Source organism: Piliocolobus tephrosceles, chromosome 2 (genome assembly GCF_002776525.5).
Source record: "Piliocolobus tephrosceles isolate RC106 chromosome 2, ASM277652v3, whole genome shotgun sequence".
Lineage (NCBI taxonomy): Eukaryota > Metazoa > Chordata > Mammalia > Primates > Cercopithecidae > Piliocolobus > Piliocolobus tephrosceles.
Window position 1 is genome coordinate 120,036,515 of NC_045435.1, and position 17,613 is coordinate 120,054,127.

Below are 17,613 nucleotides of genomic sequence, written 5' to 3' on the forward strand. Positions count from 1 at the left end.
TGTATAATGGAATATTATTGGGCCTTAAAAAGAAGAAAATCCTACCATTTGTAACAATGTAAAAATGTTAATAGATCTTAGTAGCAACACCTAGAGTAGATCTTTTAGATATGGGAAAGCTTAAAGAAGGAGTGCAGAAATTTTGGATTAAGAATATTTTAAAGACAGATGTTAGCAACTAGCTGATATTCTGATTCCAGTTCCCTTACTCTTTTCATTGTGTGTACTTCTCAAGTCTAGCTAATCATCAGTAGCAGCAGGGGCAAGTTTTTACACTACTGATTCCTGGACAACAGAATGAACTAAAAATTAGTGTCTCTAAGAATAGGTGTGAGACCTAGCATAAAAAAAAAAAAAAAAAAAGTATTCCTTGGCCATTTGGATGCAAACAGCCTAACACTGATTCACATAATAGATTTAGAACCACTCATCACACATTTAACCAACTGAATGGGTCAATGCTCAAAAAATATTTGCTCAATTCTAAAAGAGGAAACTATGGTGAAGTAAATGCTATCTGAAATATATTTTATCATTTATTTATGTGACATCATCTTAAAAAAAAAAAAAAAAAAAAAAAAGCACTGGTACCAGGGTTTGAATATCCAGAATCCAGAATTAATTCTCTGACTAACTAGTTTATTTATGGGAAAATATCACTTCAATTCTTGTGGCCCAAGTTTTCTCATTTGCACAATATTGAGTTTAGAACAAACAATTTATATGACCCTGTAAACTCCAATATTTCATTATCTAGCTTCTATAAGGCTTTGGTTCAGGGATTTTATGAAGCAAAAACCTTCATAAAGAAAGAATATCTAGATAACAGTATATTTATATATATGTATGATGAATTTTAGTTTGGTAGATCCATGTCAAACTGGAAAGAGGTTTCTTGTAGATGGATGCTAGTTTGTCTTTGACATAACTCACTATTTTCATCTGTCACCAAATTAAATTATGGATGTAGGATGCCATACTCATCAAATTTGTTAAGACACAAAGTTAAATAATATATAAATATTGTATAGTCATTTGCCAAGACCAGCTCAGTTGAGGAGACCCTAACCCAGCGGCGCTAGAGGAATTAAAGACACACACACACAGAAATATAGTGGTGTGAAGTGGGGAATCAGGGGTCTCACAGCCTTCAGAGCTGACAGCCCCGAACAGAGATTTACCCACATATTTATTGACAGCAGACCAGTCATTAGCGTTGTTTCTATAGATATTAAATTAACTAAAAGTATCCCTTATGGGAAATGAAGGGATGGGCCGAATTAATTGCAGCAGGAACATACCCTTAAGACACAGATCGCTCATGCTTTTGTTTGTGGCTTAAGAATGCCTTTAAGTGGTTTTCCACCCTGGGAAGGGCCAGTGTTCCTTGCCCTCATTCCCATAAACCCACAACCTTCCAACTTGGGCGTTAGGGCCATTAAGAACATGTCATAGTGCTGCAGAGATTTTGTTTATGGCCAGTTTGGGGGGCTTGCTCACAAAAGTCATCTTATATATACATTACATATATTGGGAAAACACAGATAATCATAGACTACCAGAAGATTATCAAAATTTTAATGCCTTTAAAGTTGCAGAAGAGGCATTATAAAGGAAGTACATGGTTAAGAACATGGTCTTTGGGAAGCAGATTGCTCGAGTTCAAATTCCTCTTCTGCATTCACTACCTTAATGACTCAACAAGTTGGTACACCACTTTGTGTTTCCATTTCATCCTCCATAAAATTAAGATCATACTAGTGCCTATTTAATATCTAATAAAATTTAATGTACCAAAATTTGTTAGAATGGAGCCTGGTGTATTTAACATTTTGTATCCATATTAACTACAAATATCGTTAAGAAGGTTCTGCTTTTTACATGAGGACTTCATGAGTTTGCATGGTATGGAAGGGCTGTGCAACCACTCATATTCTTGGCTAAAAAGTGACCCTTCTCTCCAGTAATGTGGTTATATACTATGAAACCAAATATACACTCTTGACCTCTGTGAATTCCTGGGCTTCATTGCCTTCCATATGAAATGGGCTGCATCAGTCTTCACTGTTAATTAAGTAATAGATAACACAGCCTGAACACCTTACATTTTTATTGTAAGAGCCTATGTTATCACCCTGCTGTTATGATGGAAGTTCAGAAAAAATGCCCTCAGGCTCCCTTAGACTTCATCAACACAATGCCAAGACTGTGAACTAAAACTCATATTCATAAATTAGGTTTTTAAGTAGCATGGTGTTTTTAATGGACTCCATGTGGCTTTTGAGAGAACACTGACTTGTAGCATAACTTTGATTTTTAGCTTAAACAAAACTCAGTAGGATATGTAATTTAAAAATCTTCTGTGATGTCAAGTTGATTTACACAGGTTTTTTTTAGTACATTAAGATTCTGTTATACAACTGTACTTATCTTTGAATTAAAGGTACAGTTATGGTTTCATCATTAATTTTGTATACTCACTCATTTGATAAATAAATCAAGAGCTTCTCTGGGAAAGTTTCAGGTAATATATTTCAGTCTCTTAATTGCTTCTTTCTTATTTTGTAGAACTCCACAAGAACAACTTTTTAATCTGCTACCAGATACATTCCCACATCCATGTGAAACCACTGGTGATGCACAGTGTTCTCAAAATGAAAATGATGAAGATAGTGATGGTTAGTTCATACTTGATTAGATATTTTTAAAGGGTATTATTTCAAATTATATACAATAAGCATTAATCAGAATCTGCTTTTGGTTTTCTTTAATATATTATTCTCAGTTGTAGCATGTAATCTTTTATCTTTAGATTAAAATCATGTAGACTCACTTCTTTCCCTTTCCCTGGATATACTTTGCCTTGATTTAGATGGTTTCATTTAAAAATGGAATGCTAATAAATATGTATTTCACTTGAACTAGGAAAATTGGCAGTATCTGTATTTTTGTGTAGATATACATGAGAACACTCTTCTATTTTGGTGGCTATCTTATTTGAAGAAATTGTAAAGTAAGATATATTCTTTGATGATATTATTTGTGAATCTTATTTCCTAGGTGAGGAGACCAAAGTACAACACACAGCTCTTTTATTGCCAGTAGAAACATTAAACATAGAGAGACCTGAACCATCTCTAAAAATAGTCGAACTGGATGATGTAAGTGCATAAGTGCATAATGACCATTCATCCATTCATGCTTTTTAGCAGGGAATTCATAGTGTATAGTTACATCTGCATATTATTTTCAATAAGATTTCTCAAATAACTCACATAGTTTAATAGGAAATTTACAGGTGTTTGAGTTTAAATGTGCTTATGAGAATAAAACAATATTATTCTGAATGTAAAGAGTATTTGTGAGCTAAACTGGTATTGTCACTTTTTTTGGATGAATGTAGTATGGGAGGTAAGAAGACATTTCACTATTTTAACTTATAGAAATGTAGTGTGATATTTTGTTAGTTTAGTTCTATATGTTATCGGGTTTTTAAACAAATATCAGTCTCATTACATGGTACCTATTAAAATTTAAGTGTAAATTTAGTTTCTTGAATGTCATTTAATATTATTTTCTGTTTAAAGGTAGAAATAGTGTTTCAGACTTAAGAAGTTCAGTAAAATAACTTGAACATGACTTGACCATATATATAGAAGACACCAATAGAATCAACTAGAGCCAGACCCAGTCAGAGTTAGAGCTCTGGACTGAAGGTTTAGGGTATGATACACTCAGTGCATTTCTGACTTTCTAGTAATATAGTAGCTGAATGTGCCACTTGTCCTAGATATTTCTCTTACTGCGGTTGTTACAGAAAATGACTAGAACGGAGAACTTACCTCTTTTAAATACTGCTTTCTTCCTTTCTTAGGTTGAAAGCTTCTGCTATTTTTGTTCTTTGTGTTTTTTGGCTAGCAACATTTTTGTTTCTCCTCTGGATAAATTTGAGAGACTGGACAAAAACACACACACTACATACATGTGGGCATTCCATTCATTACATTGTTGATACATAGAGTAAGTTTATGATGAGCTAGTCAGAGAACTGAAAACCTCCTAGTCACTAATCCACTTGGCAGATAATAGTTACATATTTAAATAGAAGTTACTATTGTTGGGTTGGGGTATTACAATAGTGATAAAGTAATTGACATATCAACCAAATGTTAGTTGAATTTGTTTAGTTCTCCTGGAACTTATGTGTTATAAAATATAATTAGAGCTCTCATAACATCATTTGTAGGAAAAATGTACTCTCAATACCACCCATAGGTAAGTTGGTTAATGTGTAATAAATTTTTGTGAACTTAATAATATTATATAACATTAATTTAATAAGACTTATGAAGAGGAATTTGAAGAACCAGAAAATATTGTGCCTTACAAAGTTGAATTAGCTGATGCAGCCAGTCAACAAAGGTAAAGTCTTTCTAATTAACTTTGTGTGCATATTGAGCCCCTTCCTGACACACACACAAAATAAACTGTCTTTTTAAATGTGAAATTTGTGGTGTCAAAAAACATGTGACATTAATGTTAGAGTATATTTTATTTAACCCATGCTTAAATTTGTATACAATATTGCTAATATTTAATAACATTCAGCAATTAGAAAACTGTCTAAGTGATAGGTTTGTACTCTTACCTAATATTTGGATTATTAAATAAATTCTTCTGAACTTAAGGGTTGTTATCCTCTGAAATGGTTGACTAACTTTGATATATTTCATATGAGCTTTGTTCTTTTCTCCAAAGATACTCTGATTTTTCTTCAGTTTTCTATGAACCCTAAATAAAATGTTTTATAAATGATTAGACTGAGAGACTAAAAGAGCTCCTGTACTATAAATTACTTCGTAGGTAGATTTTAATGTATAATTAAGTAAATGAAGTGTAAGAGTTCACTTTGTAATTGTGTTGGAGAATTTTCTCATTTCCAAATGAAAAATAGTATCTAACTGTATCTGTTAGTAATATTAAAAAAGTCCTTTTTTTGTTGTTGAAACTGTAGGATTTGTAAACGATGGAATGAAATTTCTGTCAAGTAACCCCTCTACTGATTTTTTATTCAGACCAGCTTAGGCCCCTGTCAGTATTTTGCAATAGCTATGGGCCTGAGTGATTCCCCCGAACAGAAAAAGCCCGTGTTTAGGCACACAGAACCAGCGATCGAGCAGCAAATGTGCTTTTGGAAGTGGAGTTTTTGCAGGAGAAAACTTTCTGTTCAGCAGATAAGAGGTTTATATCCACCACTCAATCTCCAAGGAAATCAATGGCATTTCTGTTCTCTAATTTGACTCTTTCATATATCTTATCACATGTTTTGCTTTGACTCCTGTGTAAGGTGTTAGAGAAGGCAGAGAAAGTTACTCATCATGGTTTGGCAGTAGTTTTACAGCTTTGGTTTGGAGGTGCCCATAGAACTACCTGAATTTTATCTCTCTCCTGGGGAACATGAGTGACACAAGAGGGCCTTTTTGGTTGAGTATAATCCATAAGTTTTATGATGCTATTCTGTAGAGCTTATATAAATATTAGGTATTATTAAATATATTATTCAGTTCATAAGGAATGTTATTTAAATTGTAACTATGCATATAGCTAATCATTATTCAAATTTGAAACCTAAATATCACATGCTGCTTTTAAACTCATATCTCTTTGCTGAACAAATAATATGTTTATCTAGTAGCAAAGCCTTTATTTCATCAGATTTTAATGAGCTTGAAAGATAACACTCCCTTTTTAGACGAAAATGTAAGAAATCAAATTTATTTCGAGATATTTTGGAAAGCAAACTTTCAACTGAAATTTTGCAGTTAAATCAGATTTGGTCCAGTTGCCTATCCCTCTTAAATCCATAATATTATTAGTTACTTACAGTTGAGAATGTATTCACAGTAAGGTTAAAATAAATATTAAATTAATGTAAATAACCCTATTCTATTAAGGTTTTACTATATTTGTTTTAATGACCTGGGACTTTAAAAATTTTCTTTTTGAAACATTTTTTCAACTCTATTATTTTGTTTGTCCCTACATGTGAAAGTTGTGCTTTTCATGATATTCAGAGGAATAACTTTCTATATGAAAATGATATCCATCAACATCATGTTTTCCATAAGAGAAAGAGAGACTTCTTAAATCTGTGTCTGAGAAACAGCCCTACTTATTACACAGATAATTCAAAAGGTAACATTTTTCTTGTTGCTAAAAAGCTTTGGTATGCTGCTCATTTTAAAACCAAAAAAAGCTCAGTACTAAAATGAAAATTGGTTGAAAATATAATTTTCTAGTAAATATGCAATTTAGTCAATGGACAACAGTGTTTGTATGTGTAAGAAAAATCAGCCAGTATAATGTACTCTAAAAGTTATTATAGACTCAGCTAGCATTTAAAAGATTACATGGAAGGCCTTTTAGTGACAAAAGTCTGACTGGCACCCTCTTGCCCTGACTGGCACTAAATATTTTCCAAAAATGGGCCGGGCGCTGTGGCTCATGCCTGTAATCCCAGCACTTCGGGAGGCTGAGGCGGGCGGATCACGAGGTCAGGAGATCGAGACCATCCTGGCTGACACGGTGAAACCCCATCTCTACTAAAAATACAAAAAACTAGCCGGGCGTGGTGGCGGGCGCCTGTAGTCCCAGCTGCTTGGGAGGCTGAGGCAGGTGAATGGTGTGAACCCGGGAGGCAGAGCTGGCAGTGAGCCGAGATTGTGCCACTGCACTTCAGCCTGGGCAACAGAGCGAAACTCCTTCTCAACAATATATATATATATATTTTCCAAAAATGTTCAGATCTGATATAAAGTTTCACAAGAGATAAATGAAAATAAAACAAATCACTGGCCGGGTGTGGTGACTCATGCCTGTAACCCCAACATTTTGTGAGGCTGAGGCAGGTGGATCACCTGAAGTCAGGAGTTCGAGACCAGCCTGGCCAACATGGCAAAACCCCATCTCTACTAAAAAAAAAAAAAAAAAAAAAAAAAATTAGCTGGGCATGGTGGCAGGCGCCTGTAATCTCAGCTACTCAAAAGGCTGAGGCAGGAGAATCACTTGAGCCCAGGAGGCAGAGATTGCAGTGAGCCAAGATCACGTCACTGCACTCCAGCCTAGGCGAGAAGAGCAGAACTCCGTCTGAAACAAAATAAAACAAAACAAATAATCGTGCTTATATATCTATGATACTGTTACTAGTAGTTCCCTAGGTACCTATAGATTAGAATACTGTATGCATATGTGTGGTTTCAATTTCCAGATTGTGAGATCATTTAAAGAGAGTCACAGCAAAGTATCCTGGCCTAGGAGTCAGATTTTGTTTCTATTTTTGCCTTTAAATTACTGTCTGACCTTGAACATGTCACTTACTTGCTTAGGCTTCATTTTCCTAAGCAAAAATGTAGGAACTAGATAATTTTCAAGCCTCCTTTTAACTATTAGATCTGATCTACCTAGAATTTTAAGAAAAATTAATAAATATATCATATGTGAAGATAAGATTTTTGAGAGAGATCGGAGGGCATATCTGAAATAAATAGTTGTAAAACTGATGATTACTTTCTGATTGGGCAGCAGAAGATAGAAAGCAGTGGTAGATGTGTGGTAATCCTAAACCACTAAATTATTATGGCCAAATATGAACTATAACCACATGGGAATTTAGGACTTTACAGTACTCCAATCTTTTCCTGAAGATGAGTATAGTTTGATCAAGCTAGTGAATGGTGTTTCTGTTGCCTCTGAGAAAATGATGTACATAAATGCCCATGTAATTGTTATTTTAAAGACACGTTTTTGAAATGTTTACTTTTTAGAGCAATTTTAGGTTCACAGCAAAATTGAGCAGAAAGTACAGAGAGTTCCTATATACCCTTTACTCCATGCATATACATAGCCTCCTGCATTATCAACTTCTGCAACCAGACTGATACATTTGCTACAATGGATGAGTCTACTTTGATACATTATTGTAACTCAATGTCCATAGTTTACATTAGAGTTCACTCTTGGTATTGCACATGCTATGAGTTTGGACAAATGTATAATATGATATGTATTTATCACTTATAGTATCATACAGATACCTTCTTGTCCTAAAAATTATCTGTGCTCTACCTGTTTATCCCTCTCTCTGACCAACTCCTGACAACCAGTGAGTTTTTTTACTGCCCCTCATAGTTTTGCCTTTTTAGAATGTCATATAGTTAGAATCATACAGTACATATCTTTAATAATTGGATTCTTTAACTTAGTAATATGCATTTGAGGTTTCTCCATGTCTTTTTGTGACTTGATCTCTCATTTCTTTTAGTGCTAAAAAATATTCAATTGTATGGATGTACAATAGTTTATTTATCCATTCACCTATTGAAGAATATTTTGGTTGTTCCAAGCTTTAGCAATTATGAACAAAACTACTATAAATATTCATGTATGGGTTTTGATTGGGACTTAAGTTTTCAATTTCTTTGGGTAAATACCAAGGAGCGTAACTATGGGATCATATAGTACAGATATGTTTAGTTTTGTTTTAATAATTGCTTACCAAAGTGGCTGTACTATTTTACATTCCCACCAGCAATTAATGAAAGTTACTGTTGCTCCATATCCTCACCATCATCTGGTGTCAGTATTTCAGATTTTTTCCATTCTAGCAATTATGTAGTGCTATTTCATTGTTCTTTTTTTAAATTTGCAATTATCTGTTGATATATGATATTGAGAATCTTTTCACATGCTTATTTGCCAACTGTGTATCTTTGTTAAAATATCTGTTCAAGTTTTTAGCTAATGTTTTGAGTGGGTTGTTTATTTTGTTATTGTTGAGGCTTGAGTTTTTTGTATCTTTTGCATAACACTTTTTTATCACGTATCTTTTCCAAATATTTTCTTTCAATGTATGGATTGCCTTTTTATTCTCTGGACTATTTTTCACAGAGTATAAGCTTTTATTTTAATAAAGTTTAGCTTATCAATTTTTTCTTTGATGTTGTATCTAGAAAGTTATTGTCATATCCAATGTCATCTATGTTTTATCCTATGCTATCTTTTGAGAGATTCATAGGTTTTCATTTTTATATTCAAGTGTGTAATCTATTTTGAGTTAATGTTTGTGACAGTGCAAGGTCTGTGTCTATATGTATTGTTTCACATGTGGATATCTAGTTGTTCCAGAATCATTTGCTTAACAGATTATAGTTTCTTTGTTGTATTGCCTTTGTTCCTCTGTCAAAGAGCAGTTGACAATATTTATATAGGTCTACTCAGGACTCTCTGTTCTGTTTCATTTACCTATTTGTCTACATGTATTCCAATACCACACACTCTCTTGATTGTTACAGATTTATAGTGATATTGATGTGAGGTAGTATCAAGTCTTCTGACTTAGCTCTTCTTCGATACTGTGTTCACTATCCTGGGTCATTTGTTTCTCTTTTTTTTTTTTTTTTTTTTTTTTTGGAGACGGAGTCTCGCTCTGTCACCCAGGCTGGAGTGCAGTGGTGTGATCTCAGCTCACTGCAAGCTCCGTCTCCCGGGTTTACGCCATTCTCCTGCCTCAGCCTCCGGAGTAGCTGGGACTACAGGCGCCCGCCACCTCGCCCGGCTAGTTTTTGTGTATTTTTTAGTAGAGACGGGGTTTCACCGTGTTAGCCAGGATGGTCTCGATCTCCTGACCTCGTGATCCGCCCGTCTCGGCCTCCCAAAGTGCTGGGATTACAGGCTTGAGCCACCGCGCCCGGCCCTGGTCATTTGTTTCTCTATAAAAAGGCAGGAATTTTGATTGGGATTGCAATGAATATATAGATCAAGTTGGGAAAAAATAACTTGACAATATTAAATCTTCCCATCCATGAACATGGAATATTTCTCTATTTATTTAGAATTTTGATTTCTTTAATCAGAATTTATAGAATTCCTCATATAGATCTTGTACATAATTTTTAGATTTCTATCTATGATATGGCTTGGCTCTGTGTTCCCAACCAAATCTCATCTCAAATTGTAATCCCCATGTGTCAAGGGAGGGACCTGGTGGGAGATGATTGGATCATAAGGAGTGGTTTCCCCCATGTTGTTCTCATGATAGTGAGTGAGTTCTCATGAGCTCTGATAATTTAAAAGTGTGTGGCAGATCCCCTGCCCTTGCCAACATGTAAGACATGCCTTGCTTCCCCTTCACCTTCTGCCATGATTATAAGGCTTCTATGACCTCCCAGCCATGTGGAACTGTGAGTCAATTAAGCCTCTTTTCTTAATGAAGTACCCAGTCTTAGGTAGTTCTTTATAGCAGTTTTAAAATGTACTAATACAGAACAGAACAGTAACAGAAAAGTGAAGTACTGCTGTAAAGATGCCTGAAAATGTGGAACTGACTTTAGAACTCAGTAACAGGCAGAGGTTGGAACAGTTTGGAAGGCTCAAAAGAAGAAAAGAAGATGTGGGAAAGCGTGGGACTTCCTAGAGACTTGTTGAATTGCTTTGACCAAAATGCTGATAGTGATAATGGACAATGAAATCTAGGTTGACATGGTTTTGGATGGAAATGAGGAACTTATTAGGACGTGAAGTAATGGTCACTTTTGATATGCTTTAGCAAAGAGACTGGCAGCATTTTGCCTCCCTCCTCCACCTAGACATCTGTGGAATTTGAACTTCAGAGTGATGATTTACAGCATCTGGCAGAAGAAATTTCTAAGCAGCAAAAAAAAAAGCATTCAAGAAGTGACCTGGCTGTTTCAAAAAGCATATAGTCGTATGCATTCACAAAGAAATGGTATGAAATTGGAACTTATGTTTAAAAGGGAAGCAGAGCACAAAAATTTGGAAAATTTACAGCCTGACCATGTGGTAGAAAAGAAACACCCATTCTCTGGGAAGAAATTTGAACCACAAGCTGCAGAAATTTGCATAAATGAAGAGGAACCAAATATTGATTGCTAAGACAATGGGGAAAATGTCTCTAGGGCATTCCTGAGATCCTCACAGCATTCCCTCCCATTACAGGCCTGTATACCTGGAAAGCAAAAATGGTTTCATGGTCCAGGCCCAGGGCCCCACTGCTCTGTTCACCCATGTCCCAGTGGCTCCAAGTGCAGTCAGGGTTAAAACGGGCCAAGATACAGCTTGGGCCTTGGATTCAGAGGGTGTAAGCCCCAAACCTTGGTGGCTTCCACATGGTGTTGGACCTGTGAGTAACAGAAGATAAGACTTGAGGTTTGGATACCTCTGTCTAGATATCAGAGGATGCACAGAAATGCCTAAATGTCCAGGTAGACGTCTGTTGCAGAGGCAGAGCACTCATGGAGAACCTCTACTAGAGTATTGCAAAGGGGAAATGTGTGGTAGGAAGTTGCACACAGAGTAACCACTGGGGCACTGCCTAGTGCAGCTGTGAGAAGAGGGCCACCATCCTCCAGACCACAGAATGGTAGATCCACTGACGGCTTGCACCATGCAAGCCAGTGATGTTAGACAGCAAGTTTTATTAAAGTAGCAGTGTACAGCAGCAACAAAGGCAGTGTTCCTTTTGGAACAGATTTACCCCATAAGCACTGTACCCAGAGTAGCATCTCAGAGGTGGCTCTGAAGTAATATTTTTAGCCACTTCTAATTACCTGCAGTTTAAAAGATGAGTTATTTGGAAATTTCTAGAAAAGGACTGGCAACTTCTGGGTCATCAGGCTGGGGAAACAGGTGGTAACTTCCAGATGTTGCCATAGCAGTGGTAAACTGACATGTCACTGGTAGGCATGCGTTTTTTTTTAACTTTTAAGTTCAGAGTGTGTAGGTTTGTTGTGTAGTTAAACTTGTGTCACGGGGGTTTGTTGTAGATATTATTTCATCATCCATTTATTAAGCCTTGTATCCACTATTTTTTCCTGCTCCTCTGCTTCCTACCACCCTCCACCCTTCGATAGGCCCCAGTGTGTGTTGTCCTCCTCTAAAATGTCCATGTGTTCTCACCATTTAGCTTCCTCTTATAAATTATAAACTAGAGCTTAGTTTTCTGTTCTTTTGTTAGTTTGCTAAGGATAATGGCCTCCAGCTCTATCCTTGTCCATGCAAAGTACATGATTTTGTTTTTCTTCATAGTATTCCATGGTGTGTATGTACCACATTTTCTTTATCCAGTCTGTCATTAATGAGCAGTTGGATTGATTCCATGTCTGAGCTATTGTAAATAGTGCTGCATTGAACATACATGTATGTGTATCTTTATAATAGAATGATTTATGTTCCTTTGGATATATACCCAGTAATGAGATTGCTGGGTTGAATGGTATTTCTGTCTTTATGTCTTTGAGAAATCACTGCACTGTCTTCCACAATGGTTGAACTAATTTACACTCCCACCAACAGCGTATAAGTGTTCCTTTCTCTCCACAACCTCACCAGCATCTGTTATTTTATTTTTTACTTTTTAATAATATCCATTCTGACTGGTGTGAGATGATGTCTCATTGTGGTTTTGATTTGCATTTCTCTAATGATCAGTGATGTTGAGCTTTTTCTCATAGGATTGTTGGCCACATGTATGTCCCTTTTACAAAAGTGTCTGCTCATGTCTTTGCCCACTTTTTATTGAGGTTGATTTTTTCTTGTAAATTTGTTTAAGTTCCTTGTAGAAGCTGGCTATTAGATCTTTGTTAAATTCATAGTTTGCAAAAGTTTTCTCCCATTCTGTAGTTTGTCTGTTTACTCTGTTGATAGTTTCTTTCACGGTACAGAAGCTCTTCAGTTTAATTGGGTCCTATTTGTCAATTTTTGCTTTGCTGCTGTTGCTTTTGGCATCTTTGTCATGAAGTCTTTGCCTGTGTCCATGTCCTGAACGGTATTGCCTAGATTGTCTTCCAGGGTTTTCATAGTTTTGGGATTTACATTTACGTATTTAATCTATCTTGAGTTAATTTTTGTATATGGTGTAAGGAAGGGGTCCAGCTTCCATCTTCAGCATATGGCTAGGCAGTTATCCCACCATCATTTTTTGAATAGGAAATCCTTTCCCCATTGCTTGTTTTTCTCAGGTTTGTTGAAGATCAGATAGTTTTAGGTGTGTGGTCTATTTTCTGGGTTTTCTATTCTGTTCCATTGCTCTACGTGTCTGTTTTTGTACGAGTACCATGCTATTTTGGTTACTGTAACTCTTCAGTATAGTTTGAAGTTGGGTAGCATGATGCCTCCAGTTTTGCTCTTTTTGCTTAGGATTGCCTTAGCTATCAGAGCTCTTTTGGCTCTTGGCTTGACTGTCATTGGTGTATAGGAATGTTAGTGATTTTTGCACATTGATTTTGTATTCTGAGACTTTGCCAAAGTTATCAACTTAAGAAGCTTCTGGGCTCAAATTATGGGGTTTTCTGGATTTAGCACCACGTAGTCTGGAAACAGAGATACTTCCTCTCCTACTATTTGGATTCCCTTTATTTCTTTCTCTTTCCTGGCTACCCTTGCTAGGACTTCCAATATTATGTTGAATAGGAGTTGTGTGTGAGAGAGGGCATCCTCATTTGTGCCAGTTTTCAAGGGGAATACTTTTGTCCTTTCAGTATGATGTTGTCTCTGGGTTTGTTATATATGGTTCTTATTATTTTGAAGTATGTTCCTTCAATACCTAGTTTATTGAGAGATTTTAACATGAATAAATGTTGAATTTTGTCAAAAGCCTTTTCTGCACCTATGTGGGCATGTCTTATGGAGAGAGATACTTTTGACTTGCCTGTTTCCACTAGTCTTCAATCTGGTCTGGAGCCCAGACCCTGCCTCTGTGGTCAAGTCCTGCCTTTTACTTCAGTTATAGACATTTTAATATAGGAAATGGCATTTTTTTTCTCCCCCTAAATTGGATAATTTCCATTCAGGTTTAAGAGGGAAGTACAACATTATTGTGGGAGTTTTATTGTATTGAATAGCCTTTATAAAGGTTTTCTTCTAAGGATGTTTCTCTGAAACAGAGATTATTTTATTTCTCCCAATATATATGCTATCAAAGAGGTAGCAGAAGTTGAAAGAAGTTCTAAATACTATCTGAAATTGTCGAGTTATATAAACATTTGATTGCAACGAGCAAGTCCTTTGTAAAGCTGTAAAGCATTTACATCACTGGAGACAGTTTTATTCAAAGTTTCTACTATTTTACATAGTGTACTTATAGAGACATTTGTTTTTGGAACAGAGTAAGGGATAACCAGAAGAAGTTATATTCAATCTGGATAATGGTGTACATTTATTTAAAATGAAAGCAGTGTGGTGTAAACATTCAAAGAATTTTTATTTTTCAGAAAATCTGGATCAGTGTTTCGCTACTGTGCTACACACTATAATTACCTGGACAACTTAGCAAGGGGAAGTTCAAAAGACCAATGCCTGAGTTCCACTCTCAGGATCTGATTTAATTGGTTTGGGGTCAGGCCCATACACTGACAATTTTAAAGAGTGCCTTCAGATGATTCTACTGTGCGACCAGGTTAAAAACCAGTGATGTAAACCAAATGATTTATTTAAAGCAGACATAATGAGGTGGATGACTAATACAATCGTGTTCATTTTGTAGCTTTCTAGAGGCAGGTGTCCCTGCTACACATTTTCTGGGCCCCCAGCTGCTGCTCTTCTTTCATCTGGCACATTTCCCTGTGCCCTCTCTTTATTGCTAGGCATGCTAGGGAAAAATGGCAAAATGAAAAAATGTTCCCTCTGTGTTACTTCTCATGAATTATTGTTGTAAAATTTGAGTGAGAGGAGGAGGTGGGAAAGTGAGAATTGAACCACAGGCTAAAATAAAAATTTGCATCAATTTTAAGATTTCATTGCAAAATAAAATATTACCTTCTTTTACTAGTCTAGCTCATTAATATTTGGCTCTATAAGGAATTACCATTTATGATTACCATTTATGAATATAAGCATAGTAAAAGTATTGTAACACTAAAACATCAGTAAAGGAATTTGTGAAATAGTGTTTATTGATAAAGTTTTTTTTTAACCACAGAATTTTTGGTTTATTAACAATTTTATTATTAGTTTAAATTTGTTTATGTACCTTTTGTAACTGTGTGTTTTTAACAGCAGAAACTTCAAACACAGGTTTTGACAACATCGTGGATCCTGATGCATATTCTCCTGACATTGAAAAAATTGGGGAAAGCACCTCCTTTGAAAGAAATTTAAAAGAGAAAAGTATAGGTTTAGAAAGTAATCAAAAGTCTGATGATTCCTGCATATCACTTGAAAGCAAGGATACTTTGCTAAGTATAGATTTAGAAAAACCTCCCATTGAGGAGAAATTATCTCAAGACATCAAAGAATCCTTGGAATTCAGCAATCTGCATAAGACACCAAGCTTTGAAGATTCAAAAACTACAAAGTCATCACTGGTAAATCTCTATTATGTTTATTATATTAAAATTTTATAAGAAACCTTATAAGAAAATGTCTTAGTGACACAATACATTCTCAAGTTACTTCCTATTAAAGTTAAAATGTGCTGCCTTACATTATTATGAGATAGTTGAAGAGTGACTCATATGGAAGAGAACATTAATGACTTCTAGGACAAATTCTAATATGAGGAATGCCATTTTAATAAATGGCTTGCTGTGATAAATAATCCTTTAAGGCCCACCTTCTGCACCATAGTAAGAGCACTGTTACTTTTCCAAATGAAATTCATTATGAATAATACAGTATAATAAATCCTTTCTAGTTTTTTTACGGTAGTATAGTCAATGGTCAAAGTGAAATAAATGCAGATATCTAGACAGAACCAGTTACTGTGGTTTAATGTAAGTATAAGATGAAGAAGGTAATTGTTTCAGGAAGATGGCTAATAAAGAAACAGAGTTGTAGTTTTTGTTTCTTCTCACAGGAAAGGTAAAGTTGCTCATTATTTCATTGTTACCAAGCTATAAAACTATATTTGAATTTCATTCTATATACTAGAAATCTTTGCTAATTGTAACTATTAATAATACATTCTTTGGAAATTTAAGTGAGGCAAACATTTTTAATAACGCTCAAAAGTCATTTAAAATGAATTCCTATGGTTCCTGAACTGAAGAGGGAAGCAAAAAAGCAGAAGGATGAATACTTGAGTTGCTTCTAATTCTGCTTGGAGGATTGGCTTTCTGTGCCCACTTTGTTGCAGATGTTGTGCCTTTGTGAGATAAGAAATTGAAACTGAAGCCTCTGCAAAAACTTAGACCCCTAAATGTCTGATCAGTCATGTAAGGAATGCACTAGGAACATGCATATAGGTGCAACAAGATGAAAGGAAACTGATTTCTGCAAGTGATCTTGGCTAGGCCAATAAAATATTTCATCTGGAAAATAGATGTCTTGGGCTTTCATTTAGCATAGATTTGGATATACCTACTCAAATATACATTTGCGTATATATTTCTTGCTTGGTAACTTCAAGCCAAGACATTAACATTATTGTTAATCCGTGCCTATTAATACCTTGATGTATCTGACAGAAGTAAATCCTAATACTTTATAAATGGGCATCCTTACAATTTATCCCACAATAGATTCCACAAAATAAAGCTCCACTTCAGATAGGCTTATCTTCTCGTTACCCCAGTGAAGAAAACAATTGATCATAGCATGAGTTTCAGCAGAGAAAACAAGAACTTCAATTTCCACATTTCCAAAGGGCAACATGAAGAGTACCAGGTGACATCTATATATACAGTGAGCTGTGTGATAAGTGAGGAATCCTGACCTTAAGAAACCGGATCTTTTACACTGGGCAGTAAGCCTGCCAGACCTTTGTCCTAGAGGAAAACTATGTTTATTACACTGGACAGTAAACAAACCTGCTCTTTGCTCTAGAGAGAGACTCAATCTCTATCCTGTGAGATTATATTTAAAATGTTTAAAAATAGAAAGGAAGAAATAAAAAGAACTTAAGAATAAGATAGTATGAACTGCTCCATTTATGAAGGCTAATATAAAGTTCTAACATTCAAAATATATTTATAAAAATTACAATTAAATGGATACTAAAGAGCATATTAAATACAAATAAGGAGAGAAATATTACCCTGGAAGGTAAGTTTTAAAAATTGCTTGTATTGCAGCAAAGACATGTGAAGAGTTAGTAATATGACAGATTGTAAAATAACAAAGTACAATTCCAGAACATTATAAATAAAAACAAATCCACACTATGACTTATATTTGAGATACCTCATAGACAATCTTAAAAGCAATAAAAGACAATAGAAAATTATTTCCAAAAGCAATTACTAGATTGACAGTAAAATTCTCATGCACAGCAACAGAGAGCCTCAACAGTGTCACACAGTGGAACATTATCTTTAAACTTCTAATAGAACTGACTAACAATCTAGAATTCTAAGGCTTGCAAAACTGTCATTTAAGACGAAGAATAAAGTAATGGAAAGTTTATACAAAAGTTCAGGCAATTTAGTTATTTCCCCTTTTGAATGAACATCTGAATGATATACTTCAAAAAGAAAAAAAATAAACCCGGAAGGAAGAAGTAGGATGCAAGAAATAATGGTGTGAGGGAAAAATGAAAAATGTATTAGATATATTACAAAATAATTATTATAATGCCCAATTTAAGAATTATAAAAGAAGAAA

At 35.1% G+C, this 17,613-nt stretch overlaps 1 protein-coding gene across 1 annotated transcript in view; it reads left to right on the plus strand.

Moving 5' to 3' along the window:
• ZBBX (zinc finger B-box domain containing) overlaps positions 1-17,613 on the plus strand; it is a 141,367-nt gene that overhangs the window by 64,847 nt on the left and 58,907 nt on the right. The window contains exons 13-17 of the mRNA XM_023213527.1: positions 2,569-2,678; positions 3,061-3,161; positions 4,343-4,422; positions 6,053-6,195; positions 15,070-15,377. Of these exons, the coding sequence (XP_023069295.1) occupies positions 2,569-2,678; positions 3,061-3,161; positions 4,343-4,422; positions 6,053-6,195; positions 15,070-15,377 (742 nt within the window). The remainder of the gene's footprint in view (positions 1-2,568; positions 2,679-3,060; positions 3,162-4,342; positions 4,423-6,052; positions 6,196-15,069; positions 15,378-17,613) is intronic.